Raw genomic sequence first — 13,463 nt, forward strand, 5'->3', positions numbered from 1 at the left:
ATGCTGAAAGGGTCGTCCGTTGTAGTTTAGCAGCGATTAGATGAGGCATTAGCAGAAGACATCTTGTATTTAGCAACTATTGTGAACATTTCGCGGAATCCATTTTGTATTCATGGCAGCCATTTTCTCTGCCACATGCTGCCATGTGCTCACCATGTGCTCTGTCCTACCTTTCTGTTAACTACTCTTGAAAATCTGCCTAGTGACAAGTTATATTTAGCATGTCCCACTTTCGCACATGCCCAGTAAGGTCTGCAGCTGTTAGTCCTTGAAAACTGTTAGCCCCTCCTACCTGTCGACTGTGCATTTCCACATGACCTTATATGTATAGAAGTCTTGCTTCTATAATTGTTCCACCTCCTTTTAGCCCCTGCGTGGGTATAAAAGGACCATGCTCTCTCAGTTCAGTGTGCTACTTCAAACATTACCGAAGGGTGCTGTTTGAACTGTAGTACCACCTCATGAGGTTTAATAAACTTTGTCTTTTATTTCAGTTTCTGTGCCAACTTCTTCCTATATGGTCTGAGGACTTTGTGCAGGGACGGGTGAACCCCTTGAACTAGTAGGCCTTGCTGAGGCTTACTTCAACATAGCTGTGATACTAAAATCCTCCTGCACTATCCTTCACAGGTGCCACCAGTGGACTGCATAAACTGTGACAACTCATTTGGTGACTGCTAGGAACCACTGGATGGTGTTGTATACATCTTGCATTCTGTTTTTCTCTAGGTTTAAAGCACAAAGTAAGACAGAAGTTCACATTAGGTCCTGAAGAAAGCTGCAATACCTCTGTTGAGAGTAAGAGGCAGAAACATGTCGACCATTTTTTGAAGTGTGAACAGGCAGGCCTAGATTCAACCTGTTATGTCATGGTTTTAATCCTCGCCAAGAGATGCACAAATAAATCTCTTACATACTTTATAGTCAGTTTTAATGCACATCACTTTTTCTTTTTTTTACATTGGTTTACACTCTGCCCTCTCACCACACCTCGATCATCAGTATAGGTTGGTTGTACCTCTTAAAATATTCGTAAGAGCTCCACCTCCCCTCCCCCCCCCAAGTGGAAGGGGTTGTAGCCTGCACAGTGATTAGCTATTAGGGGCGAGCAGGTTCCCTATGATGAAGCATGGAATCTCTAGGTGGGTGAGGGAATTCGCCCTTTAAAGAGGATGCCTATATCATAGCTAGGTCAAGTCACTGACGCAGTCTTTCATTTTTCGGTTCTTTTTTCTTTTTCTTTTGGCCTAAAACTAATCTGGCCACATACCTGTGGGTTTTATAGTGACAGATTGTGGTGAATCAAACGACAGCGGGCAAAAAGCTTCACACTGAAATTATAAGCATTACGAACCCGATTTACAAAGACATTTACACACTTTATTAGTTTATTTACATGTATAAACAAGCTATCCGCTCCAAAAAACACTGCTTATACACATCTAAAAACACACAATCGCAATGGGTGCACCATTATTATTCTTTGATTAGAGCAATAATCCTGCGTGTTTTCAATTTTTGGAAAGAAATTCAAAGTGAGGTTAAACTTTCCAAATTATACCGTATTTAGCACTTAAATAATTCCTTCGGAGTTGGTGCGCTGCTGGAATTACTTCATTAATTCTGTCTGTTTCTAATATCACCCTAAATTAAAAGAATACAACCTAATATGGCTCGGTGCAAAGTATCTGCCTCGCGCAGCTATATTTTACCTTTCCCTTTGATGTAATGTCGATTTTGCAAACCACTGTGATGAGTCTATACACATACTAACAAAAGGCACTGAGAGACAGACTGATTCACAGCTCAAGGTTCACGCCAGAGGAGGGGGTGGTAGCTTGCTCCTGTGAACAGGGAGAGACTGCCTTTTAATGCCAATTTAATGGCAGGTTACATATTAGCATTGGATTATGTGTATGATGAGGTTATTTCTCCTATTAAATATTTTGGATTGTACTGACATTAATGTATGTACACACAAATGTATTAGCTGTCTATTAGTTGAAATAGTGCATCTGCAGAGTACTGGCTGGTTCAATGTAACTTCTTGTTATGCTGCAGATAACTGTAATTTGGAAGGTCCCTTAGAGAAGCTTAGTTGTGTAGGATTTTAAGAAACAAATTGACCAACTACTGAATCTTTTTACTTTACCCTGATTGGGGAGTTGTATGGGGACCATCTGTACTATTGCAGAGTAAAATACTGCTCAGACATATTGCAGGCATGCTTTTGTCCAATTTAAGACAGCTTAGAACAGAGAGCTTTCTTACTGAGAGAATTGATTTACTTGACCTTTTATGGAGACAACTTTATATCAGTTTGTCCTCTCATTTATATGACTTTGATGGATCTGAACTTAATAATTACTAAATGCATGTATTTATTGATTACTGATTGATACTAACTTGATGAATGTGAATTTGTAAACCCTTTAAGCTTTAAGAAACCTTCTTGGTTTGAAAACCACTCTGCCTTCCTTGTTAACCCTAATGTGCTTCACATTGTTTTAATGTATCGATTTGATGACTAACCTCAATTGTGGATTCCGATTCATCACCTATCGCTTTATGTGCTCCACATTTTCACGAAGAGAAGCACTAGAACATGTACAAATTTCTGCACATATATATTTCAAAGATGACACATTGTAAAGCAAACATGGAAGAGACAGGCAGTTATATAGAGGAAGTAGTGATTCCAGTTCTTTTCTAACCTTTCAAAAAGGGTGCCAGCTCTCCAGTTACGGCATTAAATTTAACTCCTTTTCAAGGTGATGTGCAAGCGTGATTAGGAAAAATGCAGACATTCACAATGAAAGACAGCCAGGTGCTGAAGTGAGCAGACTCACTACCAGTTGCTGTACACAGTGGTGAGCAGAATCAAAATGTGAATGACACCTGACCAGACCAATGGATGAAGAAAGCGAACCGAAAGCCTCTCCATCTATGAATGTATTTCTGTGATATGTTTTAAACATGAGGCTGACAAAGCAGCTTAAGCTATCTCTAGGCCAGACCTAAAACGAGAGATAGTCATTAAAACCCCATCACATTAGCAGAAAATACCTGAAGAAACAATCTCTGGCTTACATTAATTCAGCTCTCCCTGGTTGATTTGAAAAATACATGCATGTAAAATATGGGAAGAACAGCCAGAGTTGAACGTCAAAGGCTTGCGTACAAAGGCCCTTCAGTTTAAAATGTAATCCATTTAAACTCAGTTTTCAATCCTCTCACCCACACTCGGGGTTGTTAAAAAATGTTAATTTGAAAGAGACTGATTTAAGAGTAATGGGATTACACGTGTGTTTTTCATATAAAATATTACATGCTTGATTTATAAAAACCGTGTATTTTGTATCAGTAGAAAAATCGCACGTATTTCGAATATCACTACCAGTATTCTGAAGGCATATAAAGCCATATTTGATACCTACCAATCTGAGCCATTATCTGAGAAAGTGCAATTTGTTTAAGGTAGGTTGATTTGCCACTCATATTTGGTCCAGTGACAATGACAAAATTACTGCCTTCGGTAATATATGTGTTGTTGGAAACAGGTTTTTCCACTGATATCTTTTCCAGAATTGGATGCCATCCCTTCTTTATCGCTAAAGTATCAGTAAATTCTGGACGCACTAGAAAGCAAAGATAAATCACAAGTATTGTAATTTGGAGATAGGCAATGAAGATAGAGAAAAGAAACTCAAAATAACATAAAGGTCGTTTTTAAAAAAAAATTATAAGCAACCTCTGGTATACCACAAACCCTATTCAAGAATTTACATTGACCAAGAACGCAAGTACTGAATTATGTAACAATCCTTCTTAGATTTAATTTGCATACTGTGGTTAAAATACCTTGTAAACTGCCAGGAAATCTAGCATGCATTTAAAGTAGTGTTAGTAGTTTGTTTAAACCTATGAACGCATACATGTGTGCTGTGGGACTGTAACATTTGGATTCAAATAAAAGGTAGTGGAATTCAACTACCATTACATTCTAATGACTCAAAACAGACATTTGCATTGTGTGCTAATACTGCTAATAAGTGGACAGCAGTATAATAAACTGAGTCAAAGATATTCACAGGCCAAAGACGACAGAGCTAAACACATCTGACTTAGGATCTTAATTAGATCTTGGCGGAGGGAATACTCCGTACTCCATCACAAACGTGACGGATGTCCCGCACGCCTTATTATGATCTTCATTGGATATCAAGGGCTCGTAATAAGGCGAACGGGATTGCCCTCACGTTTGTGACAGAGTATTCCCTTCCGCCAAGATCGAAATCAGGTACTGAGTCATGTAGCAATCTTATTACTGCTCAATTACATAAAGCTTACAATAAGAGACAGGTTGCACCAATTGTACATGCTCAGGTCTTAAACAACAGTAGTGATATGGTGACATCATACAAAACTTCATCAATGTAGATAATGGCGTGCTTTGATGTAAGTACTAAAGTAACAACCATATCAATATGTCCCCTAATTCCAAGCAAACATGACCATAAATAATTCTCCCATGCTATTATTAATTTTCCCTAAAATTTTTAAGTATATTTTACAAATTAAAACATTGGCCCTGATTTGGAAGGTTAAACTTACACCTTTATGTAAGTTTATGCTTTTTCAGTATTTACAAAAAAACATTTCAATAGTAAGTTTACGAGTGTGGAGACTCTGTAGTCGGGGCAGAGATCTCCACACATAAAAAGATAGGTAAGTTCTATCTTTTTATGTGCAGCGTTCCCCACACCGACTGCAGTGTCTCTGCACTCGTAAACGTACTATTAAAATGCAGTTTTGTGAATACTTGAAAAGTTTAAACTTTTCCAAATGTGCAAGTTTACCTTTGTGAATCAAGCTCTTTGCGTCCATAACATCAGGTCGACATTTCTGAACAGACATATCACTGTCGAATACAAAATATATTGGGCATAAATAAGATCACTTACCTGTAACTGCAGTTCTCTAGCTTTGATATTTCATAGATTTACAAGCTTAAATAATTCCCTGTTCTCATGATGGGAGAGCCACATCAATCTTCAAACACCAGTATTCTCTAAGAAAGGCCTGAAAGTGTCAGATACGCTGCCACTTTAGTAAACCAAAAACGTCAGAAAAAAGACCCAAATCTCAGCCAATAAGACTAAGGCTGCATGCCATTCCACCCCCATACCTCAGATTTCGACTGCACAGGAAGACGAAGAGCATTTTATGTTCTGTCTTCTGCTTCACAAACAGATTGTTCTATTTCCCTGGAAACGTATCCATCTCTAGTGGCATCTTCTCGTTGCGTTTTGCTGTTTTAGACTTTGGTCCTGAGGAAAGTGTCTTTTTTTCATTGCAATGTAAGATTTTCCTATGAAAGCAATCTTCAGTGCCTGTAACTCTTAAGAGAGAAAGAGTCTAATCATGCATGACTCCCACAGGGACTGTATATATTGCCTTTACCAAGACATAAGCCAGAGTACAGTAAGATCAGACGACTTCTGAGGTGTCTGCAGAAAATGGCTAGGGCCAAGGGGCATCAGCCGAAAAGACACTATTCACCTAGATAGAACCGCTGAGTAAAGCCTCTAAGAAATTGTACAAGAAGCTGGACAGGCCTTCTAAGGCACATGCGGAAGCACTTTCTTTGCCATCTTTTACTACACATTTTTCCCTGACAACAGATGCTGTCACAAAGCCTCCTTGCAAAACCCAGTCACCTCCTCCTTTGCAAACATCTGCTGCTCTTCCTTTGCCTTTGACAACAGTTCTCCATTGGCAAGGTCACCATTATTGCCACTACTATCAACAACAACACCAGTAGGCTCAAAGGTGGAGGCCATGCAACTTTAGAGCATAGCCCTCCGTCACTACTGAGAGGATGGGTGGTCTACAGGCAAGAGGGCACTTTAACTGTGAAAGACTCAAAGGACTTTTCTGGCTAGGATGGAGTCGGAGGAGGTTTCTCCAGTACACCCTGGATGACACTTGATCATTTGCACATAATCAATGTAATTTTGTGTTCCTGGTTAAATTCATCCTTCATGAGATTAAACAAGATACTACAAGTTACCAGTGTTCCAAAGAGGTTGTAGGAGTTCCCTCCTGTCTGGCACATTGTCTCGTGTGGCCTCAGAAATACAGTGATCCTTAATTCATATCCCCAATGACAGCCTCTGCACTTAACTGTCTCATTTTGGAAATGGCCTTTAAAATGTGAGAGTAGCATATGCATCAGTATAATTTATTCCAGGAGCTGAAAGAGGCTTGCCATAACAAAAGGGACCTGAATGAGATTTCAAAACTCCTTCCCTTACAAAGTCTTCCTAGTAAAGCCACAAACTGATGTGCAGAACTGCTAGATAAATTAACTAATTTACAATTTGAAATTTTGCCTCTCTTTTCTGGGGTCTCTAAGACCACTACATTAGCGTGTCGGATATGTTGTTAGAAGGTAGCATTAGAAACCAGAACATGCCTGATAAGTATAAAGCGCCTTCTAATGTGTTTTGGTTTAATGCACAAAAATATTGTCTCACCTTCAACAGGCTGTAGACCAAATAAAAATATTTAGAAAATGTATTCATTACCTTAATGGCCAAATTTATTTTACAAATACAAGAAATTAATTCCTTCTGGTACCTTGGTATAGAAAGAACTAGGGAGTGAAATAACAAACCTGAAGTGTTCTCCTTGCCTTAGTTCTTAATGGAGAAAGAGCAATATTCTCCATTCCAAAGTCCTTAGGACATTTAAGGTGGGCATAATGCATTTGCTTTCATATTAAAACATCCATAAAAGAATAATTGGAATGTGTTTCAAGCATCAGCTGCTTTTGCGGTGCTTGCACTACGAGTAAGGAGTAGAAGTGCAACCTCGTGCTTGTAGAAAAGGGAAAGTGGCATCTGACAATAGTGGTGCCTGTCGTGCCCCAGACCCTCTACCTCACTGCAACTAGTCAGTGTGTGTCACAGTTAACAATAGCAACAAAAAAAAATACGTGAGTGGGAGCACCTTTCTGCTTGATGATGGTCTGCTCGAAAGACCAATGGCACAAAATTCCCCACTAATGTGAAAAGTGCAATACATACAATTCATGCAATGTAAGATGAATTGTGATATTAACAAAATGAAAAGATACAAAAGCTTTCATATTAAGCTATGTCAGTGGAGTTTAACTTCCCATTTAATGCTCACCACAGACTCTGGTCATTGGTCTGTAGAACCTCAATAAAAGAAACATAGACAGCTCTGAAGTTTCATCGGCAAAAGTTTATACATGAATTCATGGGACAAGCGCTTGACAGCTGCATGCCCAATCTGCAGAACTTCCACTGACTTTCATTCATGAAAACTGTTGGAAAATGGGTTATTGGTAAGGGCAGGTAGGTACCTACACCTAGCAACAAGCCACTAACCTCCACCTAGGTACAGTTAGGTCTCAGTAAATTAATCCCAGCTCAACCCTTGGTAGCTTGGCAACAAGCGTCAAGGCTTAACTTAGGAGACAGTGTGTAAAGCATTCAAATATCACAAAACAGTAATTAAATAAAACACAGGAAACAGTTTAAAAATCCAAAACCAATTTATAAAAATAGTTTATATTTTTATCTTTAAAATGACACAAAAACGATTAAAATCGGATAAAGGGAACCGGAGATATTAATTTTTAAAGTATTATTATTTTTCTAGCGCTTAGAAACAAAAAGCGCCAATCGGGTCATCTGGTTGCACCTCAACCGGGGCAAAGTCAAAGTTTCAGGCCGACCGCGATGGAGCCCTGCTCGGCTACAAGTCGCGGGAGGCCTCGGTTAAAAAGTTACCTTCTGACTTAGTCTTTATTTTGAAGTTTTTCTTCACCGGTACGAACCTGCCAGTTGAATCCGACCTCCTGGAGCCCTTGTCCGGATACGCGATGTGGGTTTCCTCGGTGGTGATTTTTACCTTCGGACTTAGTCGTTTTTTCGAGATGAAAATCCTTCGACCGGGGTAAACCTGGATCTTGATCCGACGTCCGTGGAGCCCTTCTCGGATACGATGGCTGGGAGGTCCCGGTCAACTTTTTACCTTCGGACTTAGTCTCTTTTTTGGATGTTTTTCTTTACCGGGACGAACCACGAAGTCAGGCCGGGTCGCGGTTGAGGCAAGCCGGCTAGAATTTCCGTGGCGGGTCGGTCCCTCTCTGGAGCTTTTTTACAAAAAATTTCAAATCTTCTCCAAACTTCTGGGGCTTCACCCAGATGTTCTTTTAAGGTTCTTTTGGGGTCCACAGCTCACCCCAAGGGTCCAGAAGTTCTGTGATGGTCCTTGGGGGGTGCAGACTTCAACTCCCAGAATGCACCTGGCGCAAACTCCTTTTTGGCCACTGGACAGTGGTCAGCTGGTCACTTTTTCAGGAGTTGGTGCAGGGGACTCTGGATAGCAATTTTTCACCTGTAGCAAACAGGGAGTCCCTCCTTGAACCAGTTGAAGCCAGGCAAAGTCCTTCTTGTGGTGAAGCCCAAGTGTGCAGCTGGTGCAGTCCTTCTGAGTGCAGGTTCCAGGTGCAGGCCAGGGGTCCAGCAGGGCAGTCCTTCTTCTCCTTTAGTTCCTTCTTCTTGAAATTTGGTGGGGATCTGAGGAATGGGTGCAGGTCTGCCAGTTTTATCCTTGCTCCTGGGTGAAAAAGCAGGGGGGCCCTGGTTCTCCAATCAGGTACAGGGTCGTCCCACTGTGATGACCACTTCCTGGGAAGTGTGGCAAAAATCCATCCCAGAAGGCAACAGTCTCTAAAAATCCAACATGGCTGAATCTGATTTTTGGAGGATACATCTGGCTGAGCCCACCCAAAGGTGTGGCTAAAAATCATAAACACACCCCTCTCCTGCCCTCTCCTAATCTAATAAAGGGGGCACCTAATTGTCTGGGGTTGCAGGATGTGGGGGTGTTACTGGGTGCTCCAAATGTCCTTCTCTGCCTTTGAAGACCAGTTTGGCAGCCCTCCCCCTTCCTGCCTCACCATCTGCTGAGGGGAGATTCTCTCCCCCAAGCACATTCCTTTGTGTGAAGCCAGGCCACTTCACACCTCATCAAGGCAGCTTGGCAAAAGCTGCTGCAGGCTGGCCAATCAGAGCACAGCAGCAAAAACAATGCAGAGCTGAAATTGGCAACTTTTTAGGTAAAGTCTAAACTTTTTACCTGAACAAGTTATATTAAATCCAACAACTGGAAGTTGTGGGATTTATTACAACAATTAATTTGATACCAAATTCTTGGTATGCAACATTTAAGGAGACTTTAAAATTAAAAATAAAGTCTGCCCATTCTAGCCTATGAAGGCCATTTACTTCAATGAGGGAAAAACAAATTTGGCTGTTTTTACCTCACCAGGGCTTATAAATCTATTTTTATAAAGTCCCTGTTTATAGTTACATGGCACCCAGCCCTAGGGGCACATAGGGCACACCTTAGGGGTGACTTATATGTACAAATAAGGTAGTTTAAGCCTTTGGAAGTACCTTTAATTCCAAAGTCGAATTTGCATATAACTTTAATTTAAAAGCAGCCAGCAAGGCAGGCTTGCTTTTAAAATGACACTGGGCACCTCAGCAGTGCACCTAGGTGTGCACCACCTATGCTGTGGTCCCTAAACCTACATGCCTTACCATATACTAGGGACTTATAGGTAGGTTAACTTAGCCAATTATAATTAGCCTAATTTGCATATCCATTTTACACAGAGCACTGGCCCTGGGACTGGTAAGCAGTACCCAGGGCACAGCCAAGAGTCAGTAACCACCAGTACCTATCCAAAAAGTGTGGGGGTGATCAGGCAAAAAAAAGGAGGACTTTCCTACACTGCCCCCCCCAGATGAAAGGTGATGGGTACTAACCTACACCCTGGTAGTCCTCATCAGCTAAGTGGAAAAACCTGGAAAGGCCATCTGCATTGGCATGAGCAGTCCCAGGTCTGTGCTCCACTGTGAAGTCCATCCCCTGTAGGGAAATGGACCACCTTAACAGTTTTGGGTTCTCCCCCCTCATCTGCATCAACCACCTGAGAGGTCTGTGGTCAGTTTGTACACGGAAGTGAGTGCCAAACAAGTAAGGCCTCAACTTCTTCAGGGACCAGACCACAGCAAAGGCCTCCCTCTCAATGGCACTCCATTTTTTCTCTCAGGGGAGTAGTCGCCTGCTGATGAAGGCAACTGGGTGATCATGGCCCTCTTCATTAACTTGGGCTAACACTGCCCCAATCCCTTCCTCTGAAGCATCTGTTTGCACTACAAACTCCTTGCTATAGTCAGGGGCCAGTAACACTGGTGCTGAACACATAGCCTGTTTTAGGGTGTCAAAAGCTTTCTGACACTCTGGAGTCCAAATGACCTTCTTGGGCTGTTTCTTGGAGGTAAGCTCAGTCAGAGGGGCCACTATGGTCCCAAAATTCTGAACAAACCTCCTGTAGTACCCAGTCAGGCCAAGAAAGGCCCTGACCTGAGTCTGGGTTTTTGGAGCCTCCCAATCCAGAATAGTCTGGATCTTGGGCTGGAGAGGTTGTACATGGCCTCCACCAACAAGGTGGCCCAGGTACACAACAGAGCTTTGCCCTATCTGGCACTTGCTTGCCTTGATAGTCAGGCCTGCTTGAAGCAGGGCCTGAAGCACTTCCTTCAGGTGGACCAGGTGGTCCCTCCAGGTGGAACTAAATACAGCTATATCATCCAGATAAGCTGCACTAAAAGATTCCAACCCAGATAGGACTCTATTCACCAACCGTTGGAAGGTGGCAGGAGCATTTTTCATGCCAAAGGGCATCACCTTGAACTGAAAGTGGCCCTCTGGTGTGGAAAATGCTGACCTCTCCTTAGCTCCTGGACTTAAGGCAATCTGCCAATATCCTGAGGTCAGATCAAATGTGCTCAGGAATTTGGCAGCCCCCAACCTGTCAATGAGCTCATCAGCTCTAGGTATGGGGTGAGCATCAGTCCTAGTGACTGCGTTTAGACCTCTGTAGTCCACACAGAATCTCAATTCTTTCTTCCCACCTTGGGGATTAGGTTTGGGCACCAGTACCACTGGACTGGACCAAGGACTATCAGAGGGCTCAATTACCTTGAGGTCCAACATCTTAGCCACTTCAGCTTTGATGTTGGCCTTGACCTGGTCAGACAGCCTGTACAGCTTGTTCTTGACAGGCAAGCTGTCACCAGTGTCAACATCATGGACACACCAATTGGTGAGTCCAGGGGTCAGGGAGAACAGACTAGCAAACTGTCCCAAAACTTGCTTACAGTCTTTTTGTTGCTGATCTGTCAATTTGGGAGAGAGTACCACTCCCTCCACTGACCCATCTTGTGCCTTTGAGGACAGGAGGTCTGGCAGAGGTTCACCCTCCTCCTCCTTCCCTTCATCAGTGACCATCAGCATGGTCATGTCTGCCCTGTCCTGGTGGGGTTTCATCCTGTTTAAATGCAGGATCCTGTGAGGATTCCTGGGGGTGCCAAGGTCCACCAAGTAGGTGACCTCATCTTTTTTCTCCAGAATTGGATAGGGACCAGTCCATTTGGCCTGAAGTGCCCTAGGAGCCATGGGCTCCAAAACCCACACCAGCTGTCCTGGGTGATACTCAGGCATGGTAGCCTTTTGATCATGCCAGAGCTTCATGAGCTCCTGGCTGGCCTCCAGGTTTCTGCTTGCCTTCTTCATATACTCAGCCATGCGTGACCGCAGGCCTAGCACATAATCTAGCACATTCTCCTTGGATTCTTTGAGAGGCTTTTCCCAAGACTCTCTCACCAAGCACAATGGGCCTCTTACAGGGTGCCCAAACAGTAACTCAAAGGGGCTGAATCCAACCCCCTTCTGTGGCACCTCTCTGTAGGCAAACAGCAGGCATGGGAGGAGGACATCCCATCTCCTCCTGAGTTTGTCAGACAAACCAATGATCATGCCCTTCAGGGTCTTATTAAATCTTTCCACCAGACCATTGGTCTGTGGATGGTAGGGGGTGGTGAACTTATAAGTAACACCACACTCATCCCACATGGCTTTCAGATAGGCTGACATAAAGTTTGGGCCCCTATCTGAGACCACCTCCTTTGGGAATCCCACTCTGGTGAACACACCAAGTAGGGCCCTAGCCACTGTGGGAGCAGTGACTGTCCGGAGGGGTATTGCCTCAGGGTACCTGGTGGCATGGTCCACTACCACCACAATGTACCTGTTACCTGAAGCAGTTGGTGGGTCTAGGGGACCAACAATGTCAATCCCCACCCGCTCAAAGGGAGTCCCAACCACTGGCAGTGGTATCAGGGGAGCCTTTGGTTTGCCTCCTGTCTTGCCACTGGCTTGACAGGTGACACAGGAGCTGCAAAACTCCCTGACTTTTTCTGACATTTGGGGCCAATAAAAATGGTTGACCAGCCTGTTCCAGGTCTTGGTCTGTCCCAAATGACCAGCTAAGGGGATATCATGGCTTAAGGTAAGGAGGAATTCTCTATACTTCTGGGGGACCACTACTCTCCTAGTAGCCCCTGGTTTGAGGGCCCTTGCCTCAGTGTAGAGAACTCCATCCTCCCAGTAAACCTTGTGGGTCCCACTGGTATCCCCTTGTTCTTGCCTGGCAGCAGTCTGCCTCAGGCCCTCAAGAGTGGGACACTCTCTTTGTCCCTGGCACAAATCTTCTCTGGTGGGCCCACCTGCCCCTTGCAGTTCTGCCAAGTCAGGCAGAGTTTGCAGGGAAAGTGTCCCTCCCTCAGAGTTCAGATCCTCCCCCTCAGGGTTGGATTCTTCCTGACCCTCTGTACTTGTTGGGGCTGGCAAGCCAGACCCAGTGCCCTTTCTCTTTTTCTTGGAGGCTTGGCCCATTGTTCCAGGGTCCAAGTGTCCAGCATTTCCCTGTTGTGCTGCCTGTGACCTGGTCACAGCACACACCCATTCAGGGAGGTCCAGCATCTGTGCATGGACCCTTCTCTCCACTTCTGACCATTCAGATGCTTCAAGATCATTTCCCAGCAGACACTCTACTGGGAGGGCAGGAGCTACAGCTACCTTTTTAGGGCCAGTCACACCTCCCCATTCCAGACTCACCATAGCCATGGGATGGAGTTTGGTTCTGCTATCTGCATAAGTCACCTGGTGGAAGACACCAGGTAAGACCTGCTCTGGAGAAACCAGCTTTTCTGTGACCATTGTCACACTGGCTCCTGTATCTCTCAGAGCTTCCACTTCAGTCCCATTGACTTTAGGCCTCTGCCTATACCTCTCCATGATGGGAGGTAAGGTGGCCATAGTTGCAATGTCCACCCCACCCACGGATACTAAGGTGACCTCTGTGTACCCTGATTCCATCCCTGGGCCAACTTCCACCCCCAACCCTACACTAGCAATCCCCTGGGATTGCCCACCAGTGGGGGGCTTCTTGGAGCAGATAGCATCTCCTCTTTTATGTCCAGGTTGATGACAATCAAAACACTTGCCGGCCT

General features: G+C 43.8%; 1 protein-coding gene across 1 annotated transcript in view; it reads right to left on the minus strand.

Annotated features, from left to right (window-relative positions):
- The window catches only part of MSH4 (mutS homolog 4), a 2,042,424-nt gene that overhangs the window by 467,195 nt on the left and 1,561,766 nt on the right, over nucleotides 1–13,463 (minus strand). Inside the window, exon 15 of the mRNA XM_069233217.1 lies at nucleotides 3,438–3,638. Coding sequence (XP_069089318.1) covers nucleotides 3,438–3,638 — 201 coding nt within the window. The remainder of the gene's footprint in view (nucleotides 1–3,437; nucleotides 3,639–13,463) is intronic.

The sequence above is a fragment of the Pleurodeles waltl genome, chromosome 4_2 (genome assembly GCF_031143425.1).
Source record: "Pleurodeles waltl isolate 20211129_DDA chromosome 4_2, aPleWal1.hap1.20221129, whole genome shotgun sequence".
NCBI lineage: Eukaryota > Metazoa > Chordata > Amphibia > Caudata > Salamandridae > Pleurodeles > Pleurodeles waltl.